The 22,153-nt window shown below is 37.7% G+C and overlaps 2 protein-coding genes and 1 long non-coding RNA gene across 3 annotated transcripts; all 3 read right to left on the bottom strand.

The window, feature by feature from the left end:
- Window positions 1-341: 341 nt before the first annotated feature.
- On the bottom strand, window positions 342-10,981 carry LOC135611054 (putative nuclear RNA export factor SDE5). The gene is made up of 13 exons (XM_065106314.1): window positions 10,914-10,981; window positions 9,429-9,486; window positions 8,726-9,349; window positions 7,220-7,245; window positions 5,962-6,039; window positions 5,400-5,473; window positions 5,007-5,242; window positions 2,950-3,038; window positions 2,782-2,838; window positions 1,365-1,432; window positions 1,165-1,271; window positions 996-1,066; window positions 342-706 (listed from the first exon to the last, which is right to left on the bottom strand). Exons 3-13 carry the CDS (start codon window positions 9,285-9,287, stop codon window positions 587-589), a joined length of 1,488 nt encoding a protein of 495 aa, XP_064962386.1. The 5' UTR covers window positions 9,288-9,349; window positions 9,429-9,486; window positions 10,914-10,981; the 3' UTR covers window positions 342-586.
- A 2,324-nt stretch (window positions 10,982-13,305) lies between these two features.
- On the bottom strand, window positions 13,306-17,028 carry LOC135611053 (uncharacterized). Its single transcript, XR_010486422.1, has 2 exons — window positions 16,529-17,028; window positions 13,306-15,858 (listed from the first exon to the last, which is right to left on the bottom strand). It is a non-coding gene; the product is annotated as an uncharacterized LOC135611053 (long non-coding RNA).
- Window positions 17,029-17,426: 398 nt separating this feature from the next.
- Window positions 17,427-21,617, bottom strand: LOC135611052 (clathrin light chain 2-like). The gene is made up of 3 exons (XM_065106313.1): window positions 21,001-21,617; window positions 18,281-18,434; window positions 17,427-18,169 (listed from the first exon to the last, which is right to left on the bottom strand). Exons 1-3 carry the CDS (start codon window positions 21,483-21,485, stop codon window positions 17,687-17,689), a joined length of 1,122 nt encoding a protein of 373 aa, XP_064962385.1. The 5' UTR covers window positions 21,486-21,617; the 3' UTR covers window positions 17,427-17,686.
- Between the last annotated feature and the right edge of the window lie 536 nt (window positions 21,618-22,153).

Raw genomic sequence — 22,153 nt, 5'->3', positions numbered from 1 at the left:
TATTTAACACAATATATATGCATAGTTTTGGAAGGGCTATTGATTATTAGTGGTGACAAAGGAATGTAGACAATAACAGAGTCTGATCGACAATTTTCCCTCCTGAAAAAACCATAAATATTTCACAAGCTTGGCAAAATAACACAGCATAAACCTTCAAAAAATATATAATCAATTCGAATTAACTTACGGCTTTACCCAATTGATCATAACATGCATTGTTTTAATGATAGTTCACGATTTAGTTGGGCTAAAAAATAAATGTCTACCGACCTATTTTCTTATGCTAGGGTAGGGATGACTGATTTAAGATTCACATTTCTTGGACCAACAAGAGCTGATAAGAAAACGTCTGGCAGCAGATCACATAATTCATTCTCGTCAAAATAATAATCACGACAGTCAGTGTGCTGTCTTGACATGCACCAAAAGTGAAGAGTGTTCTTTTCTTCCTTCAAGAACTGATTTTTTTTCAAATTTTTTTAATGTCATTTTACTAAATGTTAAACTACCATCCATCCCAAACAAGAAATACTTTTTCTCACACTTTGGGAGAAAAGACCTCAAAAAATCTGAGAGCATTATATCATTCTTTGGCAAAACTCAACTTTTTGGGGTTCACCTGATCTAGTTGAATGTAAATTGTCCCAGAGTTGTCATCAGATTCAGTCCACTTGATTGACTCATTCTCCAAAAGCTTTAAGACCTGCAAATATTTGACAATTTAAATTTTATTTTGCTATACATAAATAGGCTTTTATTGCATATTGGTGGAGAAAGAATATTAAGCTACAATAAGAAAGAATGATATGGAACAAACTGGAAGAATATGAAACTCTTACGTAAAGCCACTAAAAGGGCTACTAAAATTATTGCAGCATTAAAAAATGATATTCTTAAACCGTGAAGAGATCATTATGAGAGACAGAGTATGCAAAACAAAATTAAATCTCAAAAAACTAAATCTCTTTTTTTGGCTGAACAACAAGTCATACCAAACGCCTTTTTTTCCCTTGTTTGCGATCTTCACCGTCAGCACCAATGACAAGCTTCAAGTATCTAAGAGCTGAAGAAGATAAAGCAAACATCAACTCATTTTTTCCCTGACTAAGTGAAAAATACACAAGAAACAGATGTGAAATTCTCAAGAATCTACAAACTTACTAGGAATATCAGCCAGTGAGCACAAGAGCAATTTTGACAATTTCAATGCTTCTTTCGCACAATGAGGCTGAAGATCAAGAGTGATTTCATCTTTGTTGCTAGTTTTCCTGGAAGTTCATATTGAATACATCATATTGTAATAACCTATTTCAGAAAGGAAGTCAGATTATACAACCAAAAGAGATACGACATGAAGTAACCTTGGTTCAACCAACATTGCAGCAGATTTTTCATCTGCTTCTCGAGCCTTTTGATTATAGTACTTCCCCTGAAATGCAATAAGGTGGGTGTATCAGCACAAAGATTAGGATGCTTATACATGCTAAAAAGAGAGGTAAAAACTTATTCAGAATCTTGAACTCTAGTGAACAGTTTACCCTAATAAGTTCGGCATAAACAGTTCCTCCGGTCACAGTGAAAAATAAAACTCGGCATACACATATTATGCCAGAGATACAAAAGGAGTAAATATGTTAGGAAAAGCCCCTGACCAAAGCCAATTGTATGATACCCAAAAAGTCTTATATTGGGAATATAAAATTTTGCAGTGGACAAAATCATTTCATCAGCTTAAGTATTTTGTGCCATATTGGCGACAACACTTATTACAAGAAATGGAGCTAATATGTTATATAGCTCATCATATATGATATCAAATCACCTCTATGGATCCCAGTCCTGTAAGCAAATATATTGTGGGGTTCAATCCAATATAATCTGTTAAAGATTTTGACAACAACAAGGTAGTGGGGCCATCTGGTTTTATTATTAAACAGAATCCAGGAAAGGTATATGGCATTTTGAAGGAAACATTCACCCCCCAGGCCAGAACTCAATAGAAGGATTTAACACCATGTTATGCTCTAATGAAAACATAGGAAATTGAGTGTAATGACTGCAAAACCCCAATAGTCCACATTGGGTAAATTGGACAGTATAAACTTACTATATTATGCATTACATATTTTGGGCCAGGTCAGCAAGCCCACACCAATGCGTTAGACTATGCTGTTTGGGTTCTTATAGGCAGATTATATAATTGTTTGGACTTTCTTAAGAGGATAACGATAACCAATCTCACTGGAAAGTACAGTCACATTCACACCACTGGTTTCTAGTTTGATCTTGAAATTCATGACCATGAAAAGAGAGTTCCAAGCTGAGATAGACAAAAGAAGATAGGATCAACAAATTTTGCATATATTTGATGCAAACAAAGATAAGGATCGACTGACCATCACACAATAGGATGGGCAGGCAGTGTTGGAATCATGAAGATAGAGGTGTAGGTTGGTTTAAACCATGATAAATAAGATTGTTGTAACATGATGCAGATTGGACTTGTGGCAGTGAGGTTCAAGGTAAAATTATGCCCAACAACTATTTAATATACCACATAAAACAACACTATTAAAAGTTGAACTTAATTGATGTCGTTGTTCCACATAAAAAAAGTTGACATACTTTAGTCAAAATAAAAGCTGTCAAATAGAGATTGTTTGGGAACCACAACTAAAGTTCACGACAATTTAGCAAGAAAACTAGATAACCTAATTCATTTGTTATGATCGTTCCTTAATAATAAAGATTGTGTTTAACCATAAACATGAAACTCACTTGCTCTATATGGTAGCTGGCTGCTTCATTGTCACCCCTTGTAAAAGCATCAACAGCCTACAAAGCCAATGAGTCATGAATAAAATAGAAAAAAGATGACATATGAAAGACAAATTAGGGATTACAGATAAATCATTATGATGATAAGTTGTGAAACAAATTGCTTACGGCTTCATAATATTGCTTCATTGAATCCCAATGCAGCTTAGCAGCTCTCCTTAGGACCTGGTAATCATCATCTTCCTCAGCAACTGGACCTAGGAGAAAAATTACATATTAACTTGTTGAAGTTAACTAGTATAACAACAAGTTGAGACACAAACCATGCTGAAGAAAATATGCACACTCCAATAAATTTAATTTCTAACACTGCAGAGTACAAACTCTGAGAAACAGAAGTATGACAAATCATGATTTAAAGTCTGAAAATTCCAAGAAAATCATTTCGATATGCAATAAAGCAGAGCAAAACTACAGATTCTAGATTTCTAGCAGTAGAACTTATTCTCTTATGAAAGAAAAGATGCTTGGATCAACCTACTACATGTTCACTTTTTGAAAAAAGAAAAAGAAGCAAGAATCGACCTGCAGAGTACATGAACAAACAATCATGTTGCAATAATGAGATGATGACTTAAGTCATCAAAAAGAAATTCTCTGCAAATTAATAAAATCCATCAAACGGATCAAGTTTACTTGTGGATGAAATTAAAGAGTGATCGCCACTTAAACAAATGATTTCATTCTCCCATAATTGCAAATTGATAATGTCTTTTCCAGTTCTTTGATTAGTAACTAAATTTTTAAGAATGATCCCATCTAGCAAAATAAAATCAGTATAACTTATTCCTAACTTCTATTATTTTTACTCAGCTTACTTAGTCAAAGTTTCCTTTGTACTTGATGTTTCTTTGTTCAACAAGAAAATTTCATGAGTTCCTGTTCTATGAAAGTCGGAGGCATCTAAGGCATTATGACACTTTACGGCCTAAGATGTTCATCTAAATAAAGCAGTAGACAATCAAAAAATTAAAACTATGTACAGATTGGTGGAGTCAATTTAGAGCTTACAAAAATAATATTATCATTACATAACTGGCAACAAAATTGTCCCAAAACATCTTATTGACAGTGAACAATTTTAATTAAATGAATAAATTCACAAAAATCATATCAACATTCCAAATATTTGTTGAATGAGTTGAGCAACTCTTGACATGTTCTTATAGTGAAATGATAAGAATGCCTCATACAAGGTTTTCCATCTTTGTCCTAATGCTGCAATGATTAGTACACTCATGTTCTTGAAAAAGTAATGCAATATGTGAAAAAAAAAAAAAAGGCAATACCCTCACTGTACATACATAAAACAAGGGCATAAATGTTAATTTATGGAGCAAGTTGAAAAATATTCAATCAGACCAGTGTACCTGCTGCCTTTAACATGTTCAAAGCAAGGATTAAAAACCAGCTATACCAATATGTAGTGACTGGTAATTGCTGGTCTAATCACGTTCCGACAGACAGGTCAAATAATTTCAACCTATTCAGTTCAGGACTATTGTACTAACCAGTTATTTCACCGTACCAAGCTCGCCAGGCGGTAAAGAGACCAATATCATAGCGTACTGCACAGTAAAGACACCAGCACCAATACCTTTTTCCTTTTGAAATTTGTGACAACCATACAACTGTTAGTCTATTATTTATTTTCTTCTCTCCCTCTACCTGTCTGTCTCTCACCCAACTCTTGCTCCCTCTCTCTTCTCTTTCCCTACATCTTGTCATCCCCCCACTTATGCTTACACGTCCACCATATCCTGCTCCCCTCCACATTGCTGCTGCTGCTTCCTCCTGCCGATAAAAATGCTAACACATTTTCCTCCTCTTTCACCTTTTCCTCATCCTCTTCCTCCTCTCTTTTCTCCTCCTCGTGCTCTTGCTCTTCTCTTCTCACCCTCTCTTCTCTTTAGTACATGCCAGCCAATACAAGGGCATACCATGCATCGGCACACCCCATGCACCAGGAATCATACAGGACCTGCCATAGACCAGTATAGGTCTTGGACTAAAGTAAAACCTTAGTCCTAACAAACATTAATAGTCATTATTCAGCTGTCATTGGCATATATACATATTTTTGAATTCTGTTCAAGTAAAAAAACTTCTGTTTACAATGTCTCTAAAGCAATAACTATACTGAAAAAACTGAATTCAGGGCATACCATCATTGACCACCTGTCTTATATTCGGAATATCAGTTGTGGAAGATAACACAAGGTCCTCCAGTGGTTTTGTAACTGCCTTTTGCCCAACAACTCTCATTCTATTCAATCCCATCTCTCGACGTTTTATCTTTTGTTCCTCTTCTGATCTCTCAGGGGCATTAAACAAGGATTGTATCACCTCCATCGGTAAATTTGAATTCTTTTGTTCCATGCTAGAGTGTCTTGGAATATTTCTTCATAGAAAATTGTTTCACCAATTAGAAAATATATTCCATATTTTGATTTCTTCAAAAAAATTCCCCACTATGAAAGTTAACATCTTGAAAGCGGCAAGTTATCCTAGAAAGAAAAGAAATGGTAACAGTTGAAAAGTTTACTTCACAAGCATACCTTACACTAGACGGAGAGTTCGGACAACAATCTTCATACGGAAATTTCTCCGTCTGTGAGCCTTTACCTGCAGACTATCGTAGAAAATTTGACACAATGCAAGTAACTGATAAAAAGGGTTAAAGCATGGAATTAGGCAGATAAAAGTTCACAATTTTCAAGATTCAAGAAGCTCCTAATGCCATAGAAAGGGTGTTATAAAGGTTCACAATTAGGCAAATATTGGTTCTTCAGTGATCCAATGATAGAAATCACCAGTTATAAAGGTGTTAATGCTGTAAAAAATTGAAAATTGTATGAAAGGAACATAATTACAAGCAAGGATTACCATTGCTGGCTACCATATACACTGCTAGTTGGGTACCAACAGAAGGCATGAGTGCTTGTCAGTACTACAGCCACTTACAACTAGTGGCCAGGCAAAAGGACACATGATAGAACGGTATAAACCACGTGCCAAACAAGTACCAGCATGCACCCATGACCCAGGCCACAGCAAGGCAATTGTTGGTTACATGAGAAACTACTGAAAACAAGCATGACATATTACAATTGTACTTACTTTTCTCAAATCATCATAGTCAACTGCCTTGCCTTTCTCCAAGGTGTTAGAAGAAATTATCAATAATTCCTCCATGCTCTACAAAATGAAATCAACATTCCTTATTATTTTATTGAAGGTTTCAAATGAACAACTTGAGAAAACAAAGAAATTGGCATAATGTAATTTACACCAGCACTTATATAATCAAATGCTTCATTTGCATGATACTCAGCTATCTTTGACTTTGCAGATGACATTGGTCTAGGTTAACACTCAAAAAATTTATGCAAAAGCTGGACATCTCCACTAGGGTTATTTGATAAAATCTAAATTACAAAAATTAAACAAAATATGATTAGGGCTATGGCCAATTAGTGTCGGACATCTCCACCAGATAAACATGCTTGTCAGATAGTTCCTAGGCAACAAGGGACAAATTTGAATGCTTTGGGAATAATAACAGGACACATCCCTCTTGCTTTCTGTGAGAAAACTTTTAATCTCTTAATGACGGACAAGATAGATCTTTTCACTTAATGATGGATGAAATAGATTTGTTTACTATGTGGATCATTGCTTTGAAGTATGTCTTATCCTACATCTTTCCATAAGATCCTAATTCCTTTATCTCTGCATGTGAACAATTTTGTTCTGAAGATAGCTTATTTAAAAATATCAGTGATCCCAGTATATTATCCTGTTAATGCTTGATCATATTTGAACTACCATATGAATGAAAAATCACTATTATTGTCATATCCATGTTGTACAAACTCAAGCACAAGATATTCCTTGACAACTTTACTTCATATTCTATCCACATTTGGTCTCTGCACCGATCTGATTAACTTTTGGCCACCATGAAGTATATAATCTTGGGCCATAACCACTACAAAAGACCGTGTTTAGACTCCTGTCTCATTAATTAATTCGGTAAGCACCCCAAAACTGACTAGCTCATTTATTTCTTTAATATCTTCTAAAATACTAAAAACCAAAGAATTTATAGCAAAAAATTATCTTGTGTGAACTACAAGTAGCATCAAAGTCCATCAAAAGAACTCAAAAATCTTACCTCCAAACTAATCTCCAAAAATTTAGCCTTCAAGAAAATTTACCTGACAGTTTGATAGATTTACACCCATCTTTTAAATGCATAAACTCGATAAAAGATATACACAAATATATTAGAGCATATATAGAAGAAATGCATACATAAGATGAATCATTTATCAATAAACCAAAGATCATATTCACAAAGGGGAAGTAGATGCACCTTCTTCATGTTGTATCCACAACATCCTGCAGGAACATGTAAATCTAATTATATAGGCTTTTCCAGAGGCAAAAAGAAATTCAAAACACATAAGGCCAAGCTTTTGTTCAAAATACTCATTCCAACATTCAAGAACAGCAATTAAATATATGAATAACAGATTAATTTTCAGTTGTCAAAAATTCTCATATTGCAGGAGAAGTTTCAAGGGCAGACACTAAAACATGAAATATTGTAATGATTATTCAGTATTTAAAAGAACTTATTTTAGTAATCAACATGCTTCTTGAACTGACACTAAAACAAGACATACAACAGCACACTTAAACAGGTAGGAAATTTGATATTGTAAACAAGTGCTACTGATTCAAATTAAAATAACAATTGACACAAGAAACTAATATGGTAGTAAAAAAGATAACGTCTAGACTATCCCATTTTATAGGAGTTATTGTGAATCCAGACGTAAATAGATGAGCAACTTGTATCTTAGCTTTCACAAATTTTACAGACTACAACAGTATTGATTTTGGTTCATGGCATGGAGTCAAATGCAATAAAATGCACATAAATACCTAATTATTAATTCACAATTTTGTTAAATATTCATAAAGCAAATCATGTCAGAAAAAGAAAGGGGACTCATAAAATGACATAAAAAATCAAAATATAGTTATGCAAATATAGCAGCATCTTAATTATTCAATAACACATTGTGCCTTTTATGCAATCTTAATTGTGAAGGAATCACAAAAATTAAAGTCAAAAATGCAGTGAACTTGAATGTATTCATGTATGAAAGTTCATGAAGGTGTGACCAAGATATCAAATAAGTCATTTGAATAGCTAATAAAGTCAAATTACTAAGACCTAAATTAGTAGTAATCCCTAAAGTTATTTTTACTGACACTAATAAGACATAGATATATAGGTTACAGCTACAGAATATAGGTTAATCATTTATCTTAAACATGATTTCTTTTTAACTTGAAAATTGATCAACTAAGATGATACATCGAGATTGAGTCTACAAATATTTTGAGTAGAACTTTGTTCGTTCATTGATTATTACCCTGTCTGCGGTGTGTTAATTTTTTGCATATCTCTGCTCAGAATTTTCTTAGTGTTAAAGGCAGAAATCAGTGGTAACCTTGACATGAGACTTCAATTATACATTGAACATTGTAGTTAAAGTTTCATATCCTGAACATTTTGATTCGACTATATGAAATGCTTCATTTTTCCACTGAACATCATTGTAGAAATTCAACAACCTGAAAGCTCTCAATTGCAAAAGCCATTTGAAATGAAGGTTGCTATCTTGTGGCAGGAACTCACATGCCTATTGGCAGAGTAATACTTGATATGAAATGCGTGGCTCAGTGTTAATCAAATAACAATAACAGATGGACCAAATAATAAAGCATTTAAATTATAAACTATTGTTTATCACCACTCATTTGCATGTTAAAAAATTCATCATTAAGATAATGAAAAGATAATTACCAAGCACATCACGGATGACATCCATGCTTAGTTTGAATCCATCTCCAAGCATTGAAAATAGGAACTCTTCGACATCCTTGTCATTCAAAGAACTACTTTGAACAGAGTTTTGCATAAACGACTCTGATTCAAGTACATCTAACATTTGTTCCTTAATTTCAAGCTTGGGTGGTTTAGTTGTTTCACATGATTCATTTCGTGATGATGGAACCCCCACATACTTCTTACCCAGAACACTTGAGATAGTGCCAACTGAAACACTTAATTTCTTTGGCTTTGTTCCTTTGGAATTTTTGCCCAGAAGAATAGAACACTTAAGATTATCCTTGTCTGATGATTCCTCTGGTTGAGGAACATTCTTCCCAATCTGTGCATGACGAAAACCAGAACTACTACTTTCTTGGAGTTGGTACAACATATCTCCTGCTTTACATACATCACGTCCTGCCTTGCAATAAGCAGAGGCTATATCTTCAAGAGTACAAAATGTCCCAAAGGCATCAAGCAAGGCGTTCAAAGCCCTAGTTTCATCATCATGTTCTGAAGTGTATAATGTGGACATAATTGGGATATATTTTGCACCTGAAACTAAGCTTCGGATTAAGCCAACTAACACTGTAGGACCTGATAATGAAAAAGAAAAAGATCACCAATCTGGTGGCAAATGCTAAAACATACATGTCAAAATGAGTCACAGTAGTACTAGTTCAACTTCAATTAGATGTTGGACTGTGCTTGTCGCATATCACCTCATGAAATGCCTGGTAAAGAAGAATAAAATGCAGCAATTTAGACATGAATTTGGCTAAAGCATTCCAGAAAGTTAATGCAATACATTCAGTTATATAACAATAATCCTACCGGCAAAAGATCCGTTTCTTCTGCAGCTAATGTTGCTTCTAATCAGCTAAATATTCACAAACTATCCGCTTTTCCAACTATAACAATTGATAAGTTGTTTGCCTCACATTTTAGTGAGTTTCTGAAATTGTACAAAAGCTAATATACCAAAAAAAAATGCAGACCTTAAAGAATTTGTAAACAATCTCGTAAGGTAGTCATGGAAGAAACTTAAACCAGATCTCCACTGGAAAATTTAATCCCTTGTTTCCAGGTCACAGTAATAATGATACTACATCTCTCTGTCGGCAAAGCATCCGTCGCTCCCATAAATGTAACTTTGGGGAACAGCAGGCAGTGTCAGAAAGATATGAGAAAGCAACAAAGAGTGGAAGACGAGATTTCCCACTGCTCTGGCCCAGATTCAACCAGAATGTGATATTTCTAGTTGAAGCTTCTTCTCCTGCGTGACCTCCAGTCGCCGATCTCTGTCACCGGTCGGTTACTGTGCTCATGGCAACAACAGCAGAGAAGAGGAAGTTGACTGGTTGACTATGGTCAACACTGGTTAACTTTTGGTCAACAGGGTAATTCTGGAATTTTTTGTTATTCCCGTTTTTGTTGTATTTGGGTAAATTTTTCAGGTTTTCTCCAAGAAAATCATCATCGTGTTGTGACTCCCATGTATCGCTAAACGGTTCAACTTTATTAGGAATTTTTCTTCTAAGGATTACAAAGGAAGTCACAGGAGTGGTTTAAACAGAAAAATTAGTTAAGATTATCATTTCAAGAATTCAAACAAAAACATGAATGCAGCATCAGGAGAGAAAAGCCCTAAAAGAAGACCATTGCGAATCATTTGGCAATCATGCAGTAGAAATTATTTACCAACAGAACTTACACTCTGTTCATGGTAGCATCTACCCCTGCGATTGTCAAGACATAAAAACAACAAACCAGCATCAATGAAAAAGGTAGTAATAGCCCAACTCGGTGATTAATTGAATATTCATTCTCCATACATTATTCACCGCTCGTTGCAATTATCAACCTCGTCAAGGAACAAATTAACTAGCCACAAAGAACAAGAAAGCAATCCAGGACCGCGCTAATGCTACGACACCAAGAAAGCAATCCAGGACCGCACTTATGGTACGATACCAAGAAGTCCATCTAAACCCCCCAAAATCTACCTACGCCAAAAAAATGGCCATCATTCCAACATCGATGATTACGGAGGAGATGGAGATAGACAAAACCATGACGGGCTCTCGATTCGGGCGATCCAGACACCGATGATGGAGGTGAAACGAAAGGCGAGATTAAGGATTGGAGACGAAAATCTTACTTGATGCTGTCCGGCGGAGGAGGGTTAGGACCGATGCGAAGTCGAGAGGGAGGGGAGCGAACGCAGGGGAGAACGGAGGGAGTGAATGAATGGGGGTATTTATTAAGGGTTTTATTTGATTCGCTACTCGGGGAGAACAAAATTAAATGTGCTACCATTATACCAACGAATATTAAATGGTTTGTGTACATATCCCTCTAAATTGAAATTAAACACACACACACAAATATATATATATATATATATATATATATATATATATATATATCATTATGATTTAAAATTAATTAAATAATCTTAATACAATAGAAAATGTATAATAATTATGAAATACTAAAAATATTTTAGGCTTTTATATATATTTTAAACTTAAACTATATGCTGTTAGTCATACGTATAATATCGAAATTGAAAGGACAAAAGCATGAGAGTGTGAAGGTGGTAGCCCTCAGCTGTAGCACTTTTGGCGCTCTTTCGTGGTTGCATGTACGGGGACTATGCTTATCCTTGAAGTAACGAGTCGAGACAGCGAGATGGTGAGGATAGGAAGGAGGCAATTAGAAAGGTTGACTCTGAGTCAACGAATCAAGATTCGATAGTCAACATGTCTCGAATTGGAACCAGGATTGATCGTGTTGCTGGGTTGTGATTTGGTTTGGTTTGGGCTTCTTTCGCGGATTTGGTTGTGCGCCCAATCAAACACCCACCACGCATGTGATATGAATTCGATCTGTTTGGGCATCCCGTTCATCGGTTGTCATATTTTGGGACATGGATCGGCATAGGTCCAATCTTTTTCCTGTATTAGTGCGCATTAAATTAGAACATACGGGGGAACAATCCATATAAATTTTGTATAATGCCAAAGAAAACACATATTGTATCAATCAACTTTAAAGATATTGACTTATCAAAGCCTAAGATATGTACATACCATCTTACCTCCGCAAACAGAGATACCATTTCAATGATCACCGCGCGGCCCCCACCGCTGCCGGGCGCCTGCGCTCGGGCCGCCGCCGGCGTCATCAGAAGCATCACCTGCGGCCCTCGCCTATGTCACCTGCGGTCCTCACCGCCGCCCGCGCCGACCGCTCACGCACAGCCGCCTGCGACCGGCACCCACGCTACCTCCCGCGACTGTTTCTTACCGCGACCGGCTCTTCGACTCTCGCGGGTGTAATGCAAGGTCAATGAGGAACGGACAATGGAGACAAGGAGCCACACAACCCATATTTCTTCCTCCACTCGCGAGCGTAACGCCCACCACCATCTCTCTGTTGGCAAGACTTCCCTTGCTCCTATAAATGGAGCTTTGGGGAACAACAGGCGATGTGAGGAAGACGTCAGAAAGCAGCAAAGAGTTGGACGTGAGATTTCCCACTACTCCGGTCGAAGCTTCTTCTCTTGCGTGACCTACATTCGTCGATCTCTGTAGCCGGCCGACGACTGTGCTGGTGGCAGCAACCGCAAAGAAGAGGAAGAAGAGGAAGTTGACTGATTGACTATGATCAACACTAGTCAACATTGGCTAACTTTTGGTCAATAGGGCCAATTTTGAAATTTTTTGTTACTCTGTTTTTGTTGTAATCTTATTGGAACTTTTTCATTCCCAATGGACGTAGGAGTAATATTTATATCATAATTCAAATGACGTTAAATCGTTTGTATTTATTTTATGTCTTTTTCATCTGATTGTTTTGTCCACTAGATTTATATCTCGTGACTTTGGCAACCGCTAATCCTGCCCATATATATATATATATATATATATATATATATATATATAGTTATTCGACGAGTTGTGGCTTTGTCGAAGTACATGATTGGATCCTACAAGCATCATTGACTAAGACTTGATAACGACACGTCGCAAGATGAAAACAATCGGATTGTTAGATACGGTTTGGAAATATTATATAAACCAAGCAGTCAAACAGGAACGTTGGTTGGAACTAAATTTGATGGATCTATCCGATTGGCCTTTTGATTTAGCAGAATAAAGATTTTTTGTCGTTGGAAGCAAACGTTTTAGATGCCTCTGACAACTTGATTTGTAGCAGTTCAAACTAATGAGGCTCTCGTCGGGCGTCCACTAGATTTCAGTTAGCATACTAATCCCACATGATTTTTGGGAAGCGTCGGGTCTAAGTTGCAGATCAGGAACTCTGATCGAAACAAAAATAATAAGGAAAATAAAAGCTTCTGAAGTTTATATGCATCTTCATCTTATGGATTGCACGAGGTTATTCTTCAAGAAGAAGTTGGGGGAAGCTTGATGGAAAAGTTGAGCATGTGGTGGCACCCATTACAAATGATCCAATATCACAAGCCCATGAATCTCTCAGCCAGATGGGAGCAGAGCAGCACCAAGAGGAACAACCATTTCATATCACACAACAAAGAATATCTCAGTATAATAGCAACTCAGAGCAGATCTACATAGCACCCATCAACTTCATACATCAAAACTCCTAGATTCCAAGAAAAAAAAGGAACACGCACCAAAAAGAAATGGAACACATCAAGCCATAGCAAACCTATATGAACAAGACAGCAATGGAAACCGGAAGAGAAGATGCAGATCTACATGGAGGAAGGAATAGGAGGAAGCAGCAGCAGTGAGGTGTCAGCCCCTGATGTGGCGAACCTTGTGCCAGGTCTTCTTGCAGGTCTCCCCTACCGCCTTCATCCCTTTCTTCATCAGCTGCTTCAGCTCCTTGGCCCGCTCCTTCACCTGCTCCTCGAAGCCTGCCATGGTGCCTGCTCACAGAAAAGGTGAATGAATGGATGGATCAGTTCAGCCCCTTCCACTACTTTAATAGAGTTCCATCCTTGGAGCTCTCTCTCTCTCTCTCTCTCTATCTATCTATCTAACGGTGGGTGCGTGCCATGTTGTACTGCTGTGATGATCATGATTCGCACGATTCCTGGACTTCGAAAAGACAGCAGCGATTGCGTTGGATATCAGACGAGAACAGGGTGTAAAGCCACGTTCTTTGCAGTTCAAGAATCCAAGGGAAGGAAGGAGAGAGAGAGAGAGAGAGAGAGCATTAGAAGCATGGAATCAGGGTTTTGAGACACTAACATATGCTGGAAGTGTCATGATGTCCAGATAAGAATGAAAAGGTTCTTTGTTTTGCTATGGACAGAGATGAGATTAGAGAATGATCAAGGCGGAGAAAGAAGAAGAAATGGAATGATGGGAAGGCAGCTTTGGCTGAAAGCATGCAGAATGGACCACAAGTCAGTAGGCCAGTGGCTGTCACTGCATCCTGTGACAATGTCGTGGGCACTGAGTCAGTATCAGGCACATGAAAGCAAGATGGATGCGTACAGATTCCGCGAATCCATCCAAGTGAGATGTAGAGTAGGGATGATTCTAAACAAATCCAGGGTCGGCCAGCACATTGTATCAGATTTCAAACTTGGATCATATCCGAATTCAAGAATTTTTCCGAGGTCAAACAATTTTCATATTTGGTGGGCAAAAAATGGATTCAATTTAGACTCCAACTACATTTTTGGTATTACCAAATTTGGCTTGCTTTCATCATCATGAAGCAGAAACCAGCAGGGCTGTGGTTGTCATCCTGTGAGAAGACTGTGGGCAGTTTGCACCACTAACAATGTATAATCTAATGTAACACGACTGTTCTAAACTCTCCTTGTCCCATGATAGTTGTTCTTTATTCTAAGTCATAAAGATTCCTTCCTTCTCCACTTTATGAGTAGGTTTCTCTTTCTGCCAAGCACTTTGGACTATTCTTTTTAGCAGTCTGGCAGAGAATCATTTTCACTGTAATCAAGACTCCCTAGGAAACAGCTGATTAAACAAGGAAAAAGATAATGATATAACTACAAACAAGCCCCCAAGGACTCTCCCAGTCCTTGCAGATGTTGAAGGATAAGGGGAGAAATACTTGGATTGATCTAGTTGGAGAATACCTACTCTTATGAACAACTCCAATCTCAACCAGTGTTCCATTCTCTTTAGTTAGTGATAAGATTATTCCTCCCTCAATTGAACACACATCAGTAAAACTTTATCTGATAGGAATGGCGATGAACTGATTACTCTCTTTTGTTAGTGATAAGATTATTCCTCTCTCAAATGAACATACATCAGTAAAAAACCCTATCTGACAGGAATGGCAAAGATGCAGCTTTGAGAGCACCTCAATAACTAGAAAAAAAAAAACTCCATATGCAATTAGTGAAGTTAGAATCTTGGTTCTCCTTGAGTTGATAGTAAGAGCACATTTAAATTATGAAATACATATAGTTAGATTCTTCATTGGAATTACTAGTTGCCTTTTAGCTACTTATCAGCAAAATATAGCTCATTTAAAACATCAAAAGCAAAAGGAAAAAAGATGTTTCTGACTTCCTGTTGAAGAACTAGGATAATAGAAGAGTAAATCCTTTACAAAATAAAGACAGCAGGATTACTAAAGGTGGCTAATTTTGATATGAATTCTGTGAAAAACAACTTTGACTTTGTTGAGCAAGACATTCATCATGACTCACACCATAAGTTATGACAATCTTTCAGGAACCAGAAAAAAAGTGAACATGGCATGGAATAAAAACCGCTTTAACATACATCCTTTGGATTAAGACACAATAGTGATTAATAATATCATTGCATTAGACATAGAATGGATGGCTAAGCAAGGAATCACCAATATGCAGAACCAATAAAATATCCAACAAGAAAGAGTTGCAAAGAATCCTCGCCAGAAAAGTGTCCTATGCTGAAAATAGACAAACTAATAATAACACCTTGCACCACTTCATTGTGGAGGCAGGAGATGAAAGCAGGAATTCATAATAAATAGTTTCTTCTAGCAGAGGAGTTATGAGGCCACACAGAAAATAGCATGTCATCATAGACAATAGACTATTCAATAAGTTTCATTTTCAAAATGATGTTGTTCACATCCTGCAAGCAACCGTAGAATTATATCAAATTCGAATGTTGAGAATTATAATTACATCAAGATCTTCACTAAATGCACTTTTAAATGATAAAAAAACAGAAGAACTTGCTAACCTCACACTAGCAGTACAATAATTAACTCAAACGATCATATTAATCCAAATAGCAGCTAGAACATTTTATATGTTCTTGTTATTGATATTATTCCACCTGAAGACACATGTTTTAAGATATATAATTGATAAACCTACAAGGTATAACCACAATTCCACCTGAAACACGAAGCCTTCTGTGGAATCAATGGAGGAACTTCTAGGCATTCCACTAAAACATCTCAACTTCCCTAGGGCCCTACCAGCAATATCAACAACGGTACATATAAGAAATATCAGCCGTATCAAGGACCCAGTCCCCAAAACAAATGTTGTAATCAAGCTTCTGCCTTCCAAAAACTGCTTTTTATGGAAGAATGTGGGCTGCAGCACAGTGATGGACACAAGCTGCATTGATCATGATAGGTGATATCACTGCAGGAATATCACCTATATGTGCGCAGTTGTTCGATCAACAAGGATCAAAGTATTTAAAGTATCCAAAATCGATGAAAGTATTCAGGGTTTCACAGTAACGACATATTTGTTAACGGAGATGGAAGAGGCAACGTAGACATTACCTCGAATAGTTTATCTGCGCCGTTCTTGTCCGCGAAGAAGCGCCTAAGGAGCTGCGATCGAAGACGAGGAGATTGGACGTTGTTTGCCACTGAAATCAAACACCACTGCCCCTCCGCTATCTTCTTTATCTTCTTCCGGAGCCTGGAGAGCGGGATTACCTGGCTGTCGCCGAGGAAGGGAAAATTCGAAAATAGAAAATATATTATTTGGGATGGTTACGTATGGAACTTTGAGGGCGGAGAAAAAGGACATTAGATGGGATTAATCGTATGCTCATGCGGTGTGCTGGCGAAGAGAGTATTGTACGTCGGGAACAGGTCGTATCCGAAGTGCACTGTGAAAGGACAGCAACAGCGAGCTCATTCGATCCGCTGCCACTCGGTGGCAACGAACGGCTGAGATTACGTGCCCATCCAGCCGTTCCGAGTCCAACCAAACGGACCTGTCATTGCTCGAGTTAAAATTCTTCTGTAATTAAGTGCACAGGGGTCTGCATTATCTCTCCAAGTTAATACTGTGGGGCAAATGTTTCGTCCTAGCGCTTTTAACTCTGTTCGTTGAAACCATAAAGCCATTGAATGAGGAACAGGCAAGGGAGTCAGATGCAGCGGCCAAATAAATGCCATTCGCGGTCTCTTCAAGTATGCAGATCCAGTTCCAGTCTTGTTCGCCAAATTTGATCTCTTTAAGAACCAAAAGGTTAACCTGCACAAGGTAGCAAAAAGCCTTTTAACCTTAAGAATCTTTATATGAACGTGATAATAAGATGATCGACTCGTACAGGAGACTATCCTTTGTCATATAAATCAGTGCGGCTAATAGAACCAAAAAGCCACAGAGCATGTCCATCAACAAAAAAATTAAAAGTTCATGCCCATAAATTTGAGGCACAAGAACTAAGAATCAAAAGTTCATGCATCCCGTCAGCCCCAAGATGTCCAACGGATAAAAAAAATATTACAACCCGTTAAGTAAAATAAAAATATATAATGTTCTTATGCTGCTAAGCAAATTTCAATGACCCAATCATAACATGAGGGTCCATCAACTGGAAGAATTAAGAGCAGATTGAACCAGATTGAACGTTAACACCTTATTCTAGAGGATGAAATCAACAGTTCTAGCCAGATAGGTTAAGTCAATGCAATTTTATGGATTCAAGCATCGGGAGTCGGTGCTGGCGCTTTGTCTGCTTGCTCTTCTAACTTGGGGCTCTCTTCCTTTGGTGAGGCAGTGGTTCCATTAGCTTTGGCATCCTTAGCCGGTGATGACGGTTGTTTTCCTGCAGCAGCAGCACCGTCGTTGGCATCCTTGGCCGGTGATGAGGTTTGTTTAGCTGCAGCAGCAGCAGCACCATCTTTGGCATCCTTGGCTGGTTCCGGTGCAGGTGGTGGTGGTGGCTTCATGTGTGGTGGGGGAGTATGCTTCAGCTTCACCAATAGCTGGCGCATCCTGGAAAGATCAGTGGGCTTCCCAGGTTTAGGACCCTGGATCACAGTGATTGAAGGCTTCTTATCCTGCTCTTTTTTTCCTCTCCTCTTTTCGATGTTGGCTATCTCATGAGGGACAAGCTCCGCAATTGCTTTCCAATACTGTTTATCTGCATTTGCATGGAACTTTTCCTGGTTGGCCAAATATAGCTGGTCACAGACAAAAGATTACGGTTTAGATGAAGAATTCAGATCATAATATAGCAAATTTTCAATCAAGTAAAAAGAAGGATCATGAGGGGCAAGAAAAAGTATTTTAACCTTTTCTCTTTCTCTGTTCTGTGTCTTGTTTGTCTCACAGTTCAACTTCCTCTTCTCATAAAAAGCACGCTTGTATTCTTCAGCTTCAGAAATAATCTCATTTCGACGTTCTTTCTCCTTTCTCTCTTTCTCCTCAAGTTGCATAGTATTTTGGCTGAATGTTTAACACATTTATTAATACTACTTGAAGTAACACCAATAAATTATCCAAGAAAGGCTATAAAAGTTGCAGGGTTTACTCTTAGACTACATTTGATTTGAGATCAAACAATCAGATTACACTATATTGACCCTGCTAATTAACTATAACAAAGTTTGCATTTGGTTGCTAATGGATTTATTTCTTTAACCCACTATTTTGATGGGTTATTTTATCCCAAGTTATCCAGGTTAAAGCACTATGATAGGTTTAACTTATCGCTTCTTAATTCTAGAGTCTGGCAGGTCAAGCCAATAACCAAATCCTCCTTGACACTAAACCAAACACTGGCTTGAGTTTTAATTGAAAGCCTTGTTTCAATACTCATTTTACTTTGATGACAAAGAATATGTCCCTCATATATAAACATTAGTGCCGGATCAACCAAAAAAAGGAACAAGATCCATAAGTCAAAACTGTTTAAAACTGGATATAAATTCTGGCAAAAGGCCACACAAGAAAGTCATCAACAAGCGAACGGCATACAACAATCTATGTCAGTGTAAAAATGTGATTCCAGCAAGGTCATCAGAAAGCAATTAGCAGATAAAAAGAACAAAAACGAGAATATGAAAAGTACACATATACATTATTGTGAATTTTCTTCGTAAAACATGACCTTTGAACAAAACAAGACAACTTATGCACTTAGTTATATGTTCATATATATTGATCATAGCCAACAATAAACAAATGGAATTTTTTGTCTTATTGTTGTTTCTGTTGTATTTGACAACGAAAAGAACCTCAAAACTTGGAAAGATATGGCTGAGTTTGAGAACAGAACAGAATACTCCTGATGCCTTACACCAGCAGATTAAGTAACATTAAAGCAGATATCAATGATGAGATAAGAAGTCTAAGAGTTTAGAACATAGACTTTCTGATGCTTGAATTTTGTTGACTAGTGAAAAGGACCAAAAAAAAAAAAGATGAAAGATGGTCCATCCACAAGGTTTCCTCTAATGTAGGGTAAGGAATAGGACCAAAACCAAATTTAAAGAGCTGAACTTATGTATTCATGGCAGCTAATCTAACAAAAATAGAACGTAAAGTTTATCTTGACATTGATTCGAGCAGAACAAAAGAAAAAAAAAAGTTGAATTATGTGCAAAAACTGAATTTTTAGTATAATAATTTCATATGATGCATGGACCAATACATAAATAGCAGAAGCATACAAGAAAATCACCAATGGCAAATAAGTAACAACAAGCTCTTATCATTTTAGGACTTCACAAGTAGCTTCACTGTTTCCAGTGCCATAAATGCACCACAAGACAGCCTATAATACTATCTATCTGTCTTCGAGTCGGAATAATTACGACTTGAAAGGACCAAGGACATCTTAGTTCTTTTCCTAGTGAGAGCAATTCACAAGTTCCAATAGTAGCAGAAATATAAGAATACCCTAAATATATACATTTAGAGTGCATAGAACTATGGCAAAATTTGGCTGATCTGACTGCTAACGTATGTATTTTGGTGTAATTCAATTATGAAGCTTCTCTGTAGATGATCTATCATGGTGGATACTCCTGTATGATATCACATCCATAATTAACACTTAACTGAAGTCCATGTATTTTAAGTGTACATTTTCTAGATCTCAAAATGATTGATGAATCATTTTGCTGAAAAACTTCATTACAGAGGATGATACTGTGACAAAGAAAAAAGTTGTGAAAGAAGAAGACCACCCTTAAGGCATGTCAATCACAGATGTCAAGATAAATAGGACTTATAAACTGGAACAGTAAACAGGACTAAGGTAAACATCTGCAACCAAAACAAGCACATAAAGTTGCATCTATATATTAGAGACTTGATATGCTTGCACAACCTAAAGAGAACTACCAAAAGGATTGCACACCATACTTTATGATGGCAGCTCATAAAATAATAGAGACTCCGGATCATAACCATCTACTACCATGAAGTTAACAAGCTAATGAAACTCTTAAAACAGCTCAACAAATTAATGCTGAAAGGCAAATGAATAAAACCAACAAAATCAATAAAAGAAACAGATCAAAGAGATGCTTGATCGGGAGAGTAATTGAAGAAAATCTGTCTGAATTTTGCAGGAAACATCTATAAACTCTGTTTATTTGCCTGTAATAATAGCTGATTCCAAGAATACAAGTTAATATCCAATTAATAGAAATGCAAAGATGAAAGCTTAGCAACAAAAAGAAAAGAAAATGTAAGTCATTCAAAGTTCAGATCAGAAAGGCTATCACAACAAGAAACCATTAGCTCAAACTAATGTTCATATAGAACTAACAATTGGCGAGATCACTGACCTACAAAAGAGGCATAACAGAATCAGAGATCAATGCACCAAACAGAACTAAGCTATCAGACTAGAAGAGAAACCATATCAGTCCATGGCGTTATTCAAATTAGATCTATCATCCAAGAAAACTTCCGTCAACCTCCATTACATGAAGGAATTAAGCCAACGCAATTGAAATATAAGTAGCAGAATGGAGCTTCATCTAAAAGTAGAAACGCTCACCGGCGCCACTCGCGGAGGAGGAACCCCTCCTCCCGCATCTGGTCCGGTTCAGGAAGGATCGGCCCGTCCGAGGTGAAGATCTCGCCGTTCTCCTCCGCCCCATAGGCCTTTACCTCGGCCTCTGGCATCGCGAACGCGGACGGCGCGGACGAGAAGCCATACCCCTCCGGCGAATCCGGCATGCTCCCGCCGCCCCCGTGGTGGTGGTGGACGGGGGCATCCACGGGGTGGAACCCGTACTCTCCTCCACCGCCGCCGGACATGTCGCTGGGAAACCCGGCGGAGGCGGGGGGGAGGTTATCGTCGACTGGATCCTTGGCGTCCTCGTCGGCGGCGAAGGAGGAGTAATCCTCGTAGCGTTGGGAGGAGAGGCCGGGGTCGTAGCCGAGGTACCCGTCGTCGAAGGGCCGGGAGGCGGCGGATCCCGGGCCCACCGCCTCCTCCTCCTCGACGTCGTTGCCGAAGGCATCGAACTCCAACGACATCTCTTCGGTCTCTTTCTCGCCCTCTCTCGCGCTCGCTCCTTCTACTTGTGTGTTATTAATCGCTTCAGCTGCGAGGGCGATCGAGAAGGAGACAGTTGGATGGTGGGTTGACTGTAATTTTATGGTGTTGCTTCACAATGGCCATTTCATTCCGAGGGAGATGAGACTGCAGAAATAAGATGCCACTTGGCAACGCATATCAAATCCATACTGGACAAACTTATTGATGGACACGTAAAGACTCTCCAGAAACTATATATATATATATATATATATATATATATATATATATATATATATATATATATATATATATATATATATATATATATATATATATATATATATATAGATGATGGGAAGGGTTTGTAATAGCCCAAAATTTATTTGATGACCTAAGCGTAAATACAGAATTTACAGGGAATAAATAGCAAAAGTGCATTAAAAAAATAATAAGGGTTTTTCCTCTCGCCACCTCTCCCTCGCGAGGAAACAGAGGCAGCGTGGGAGCGGGTGGGAGAGAAAGAGGGAAACAGAGAAGGAATCGGAGGAGGAGAAGAAGAAGAGAGGAAGAAAAGAGTAGCGAGAAGAGGAAGGAAAGAGAAGGAGAAGAGAAAGAAAGGAGAAGAAGAGAAGGGAGAAATGGGAGAAAGAGGAAAGAGGTCTCG

The sequence above is a fragment of the Musa acuminata genome, chromosome BXJ2-4, assembly GCF_036884655.1.
Source record: "Musa acuminata AAA Group cultivar baxijiao chromosome BXJ2-4, Cavendish_Baxijiao_AAA, whole genome shotgun sequence".
NCBI classification, from domain to species: Eukaryota; Viridiplantae; Streptophyta; class Magnoliopsida; order Zingiberales; family Musaceae; genus Musa; species Musa acuminata.
Note: the sequence above shows the minus strand (reverse complement) of the source record. Positions and strands in the feature narration are given on the sequence as shown.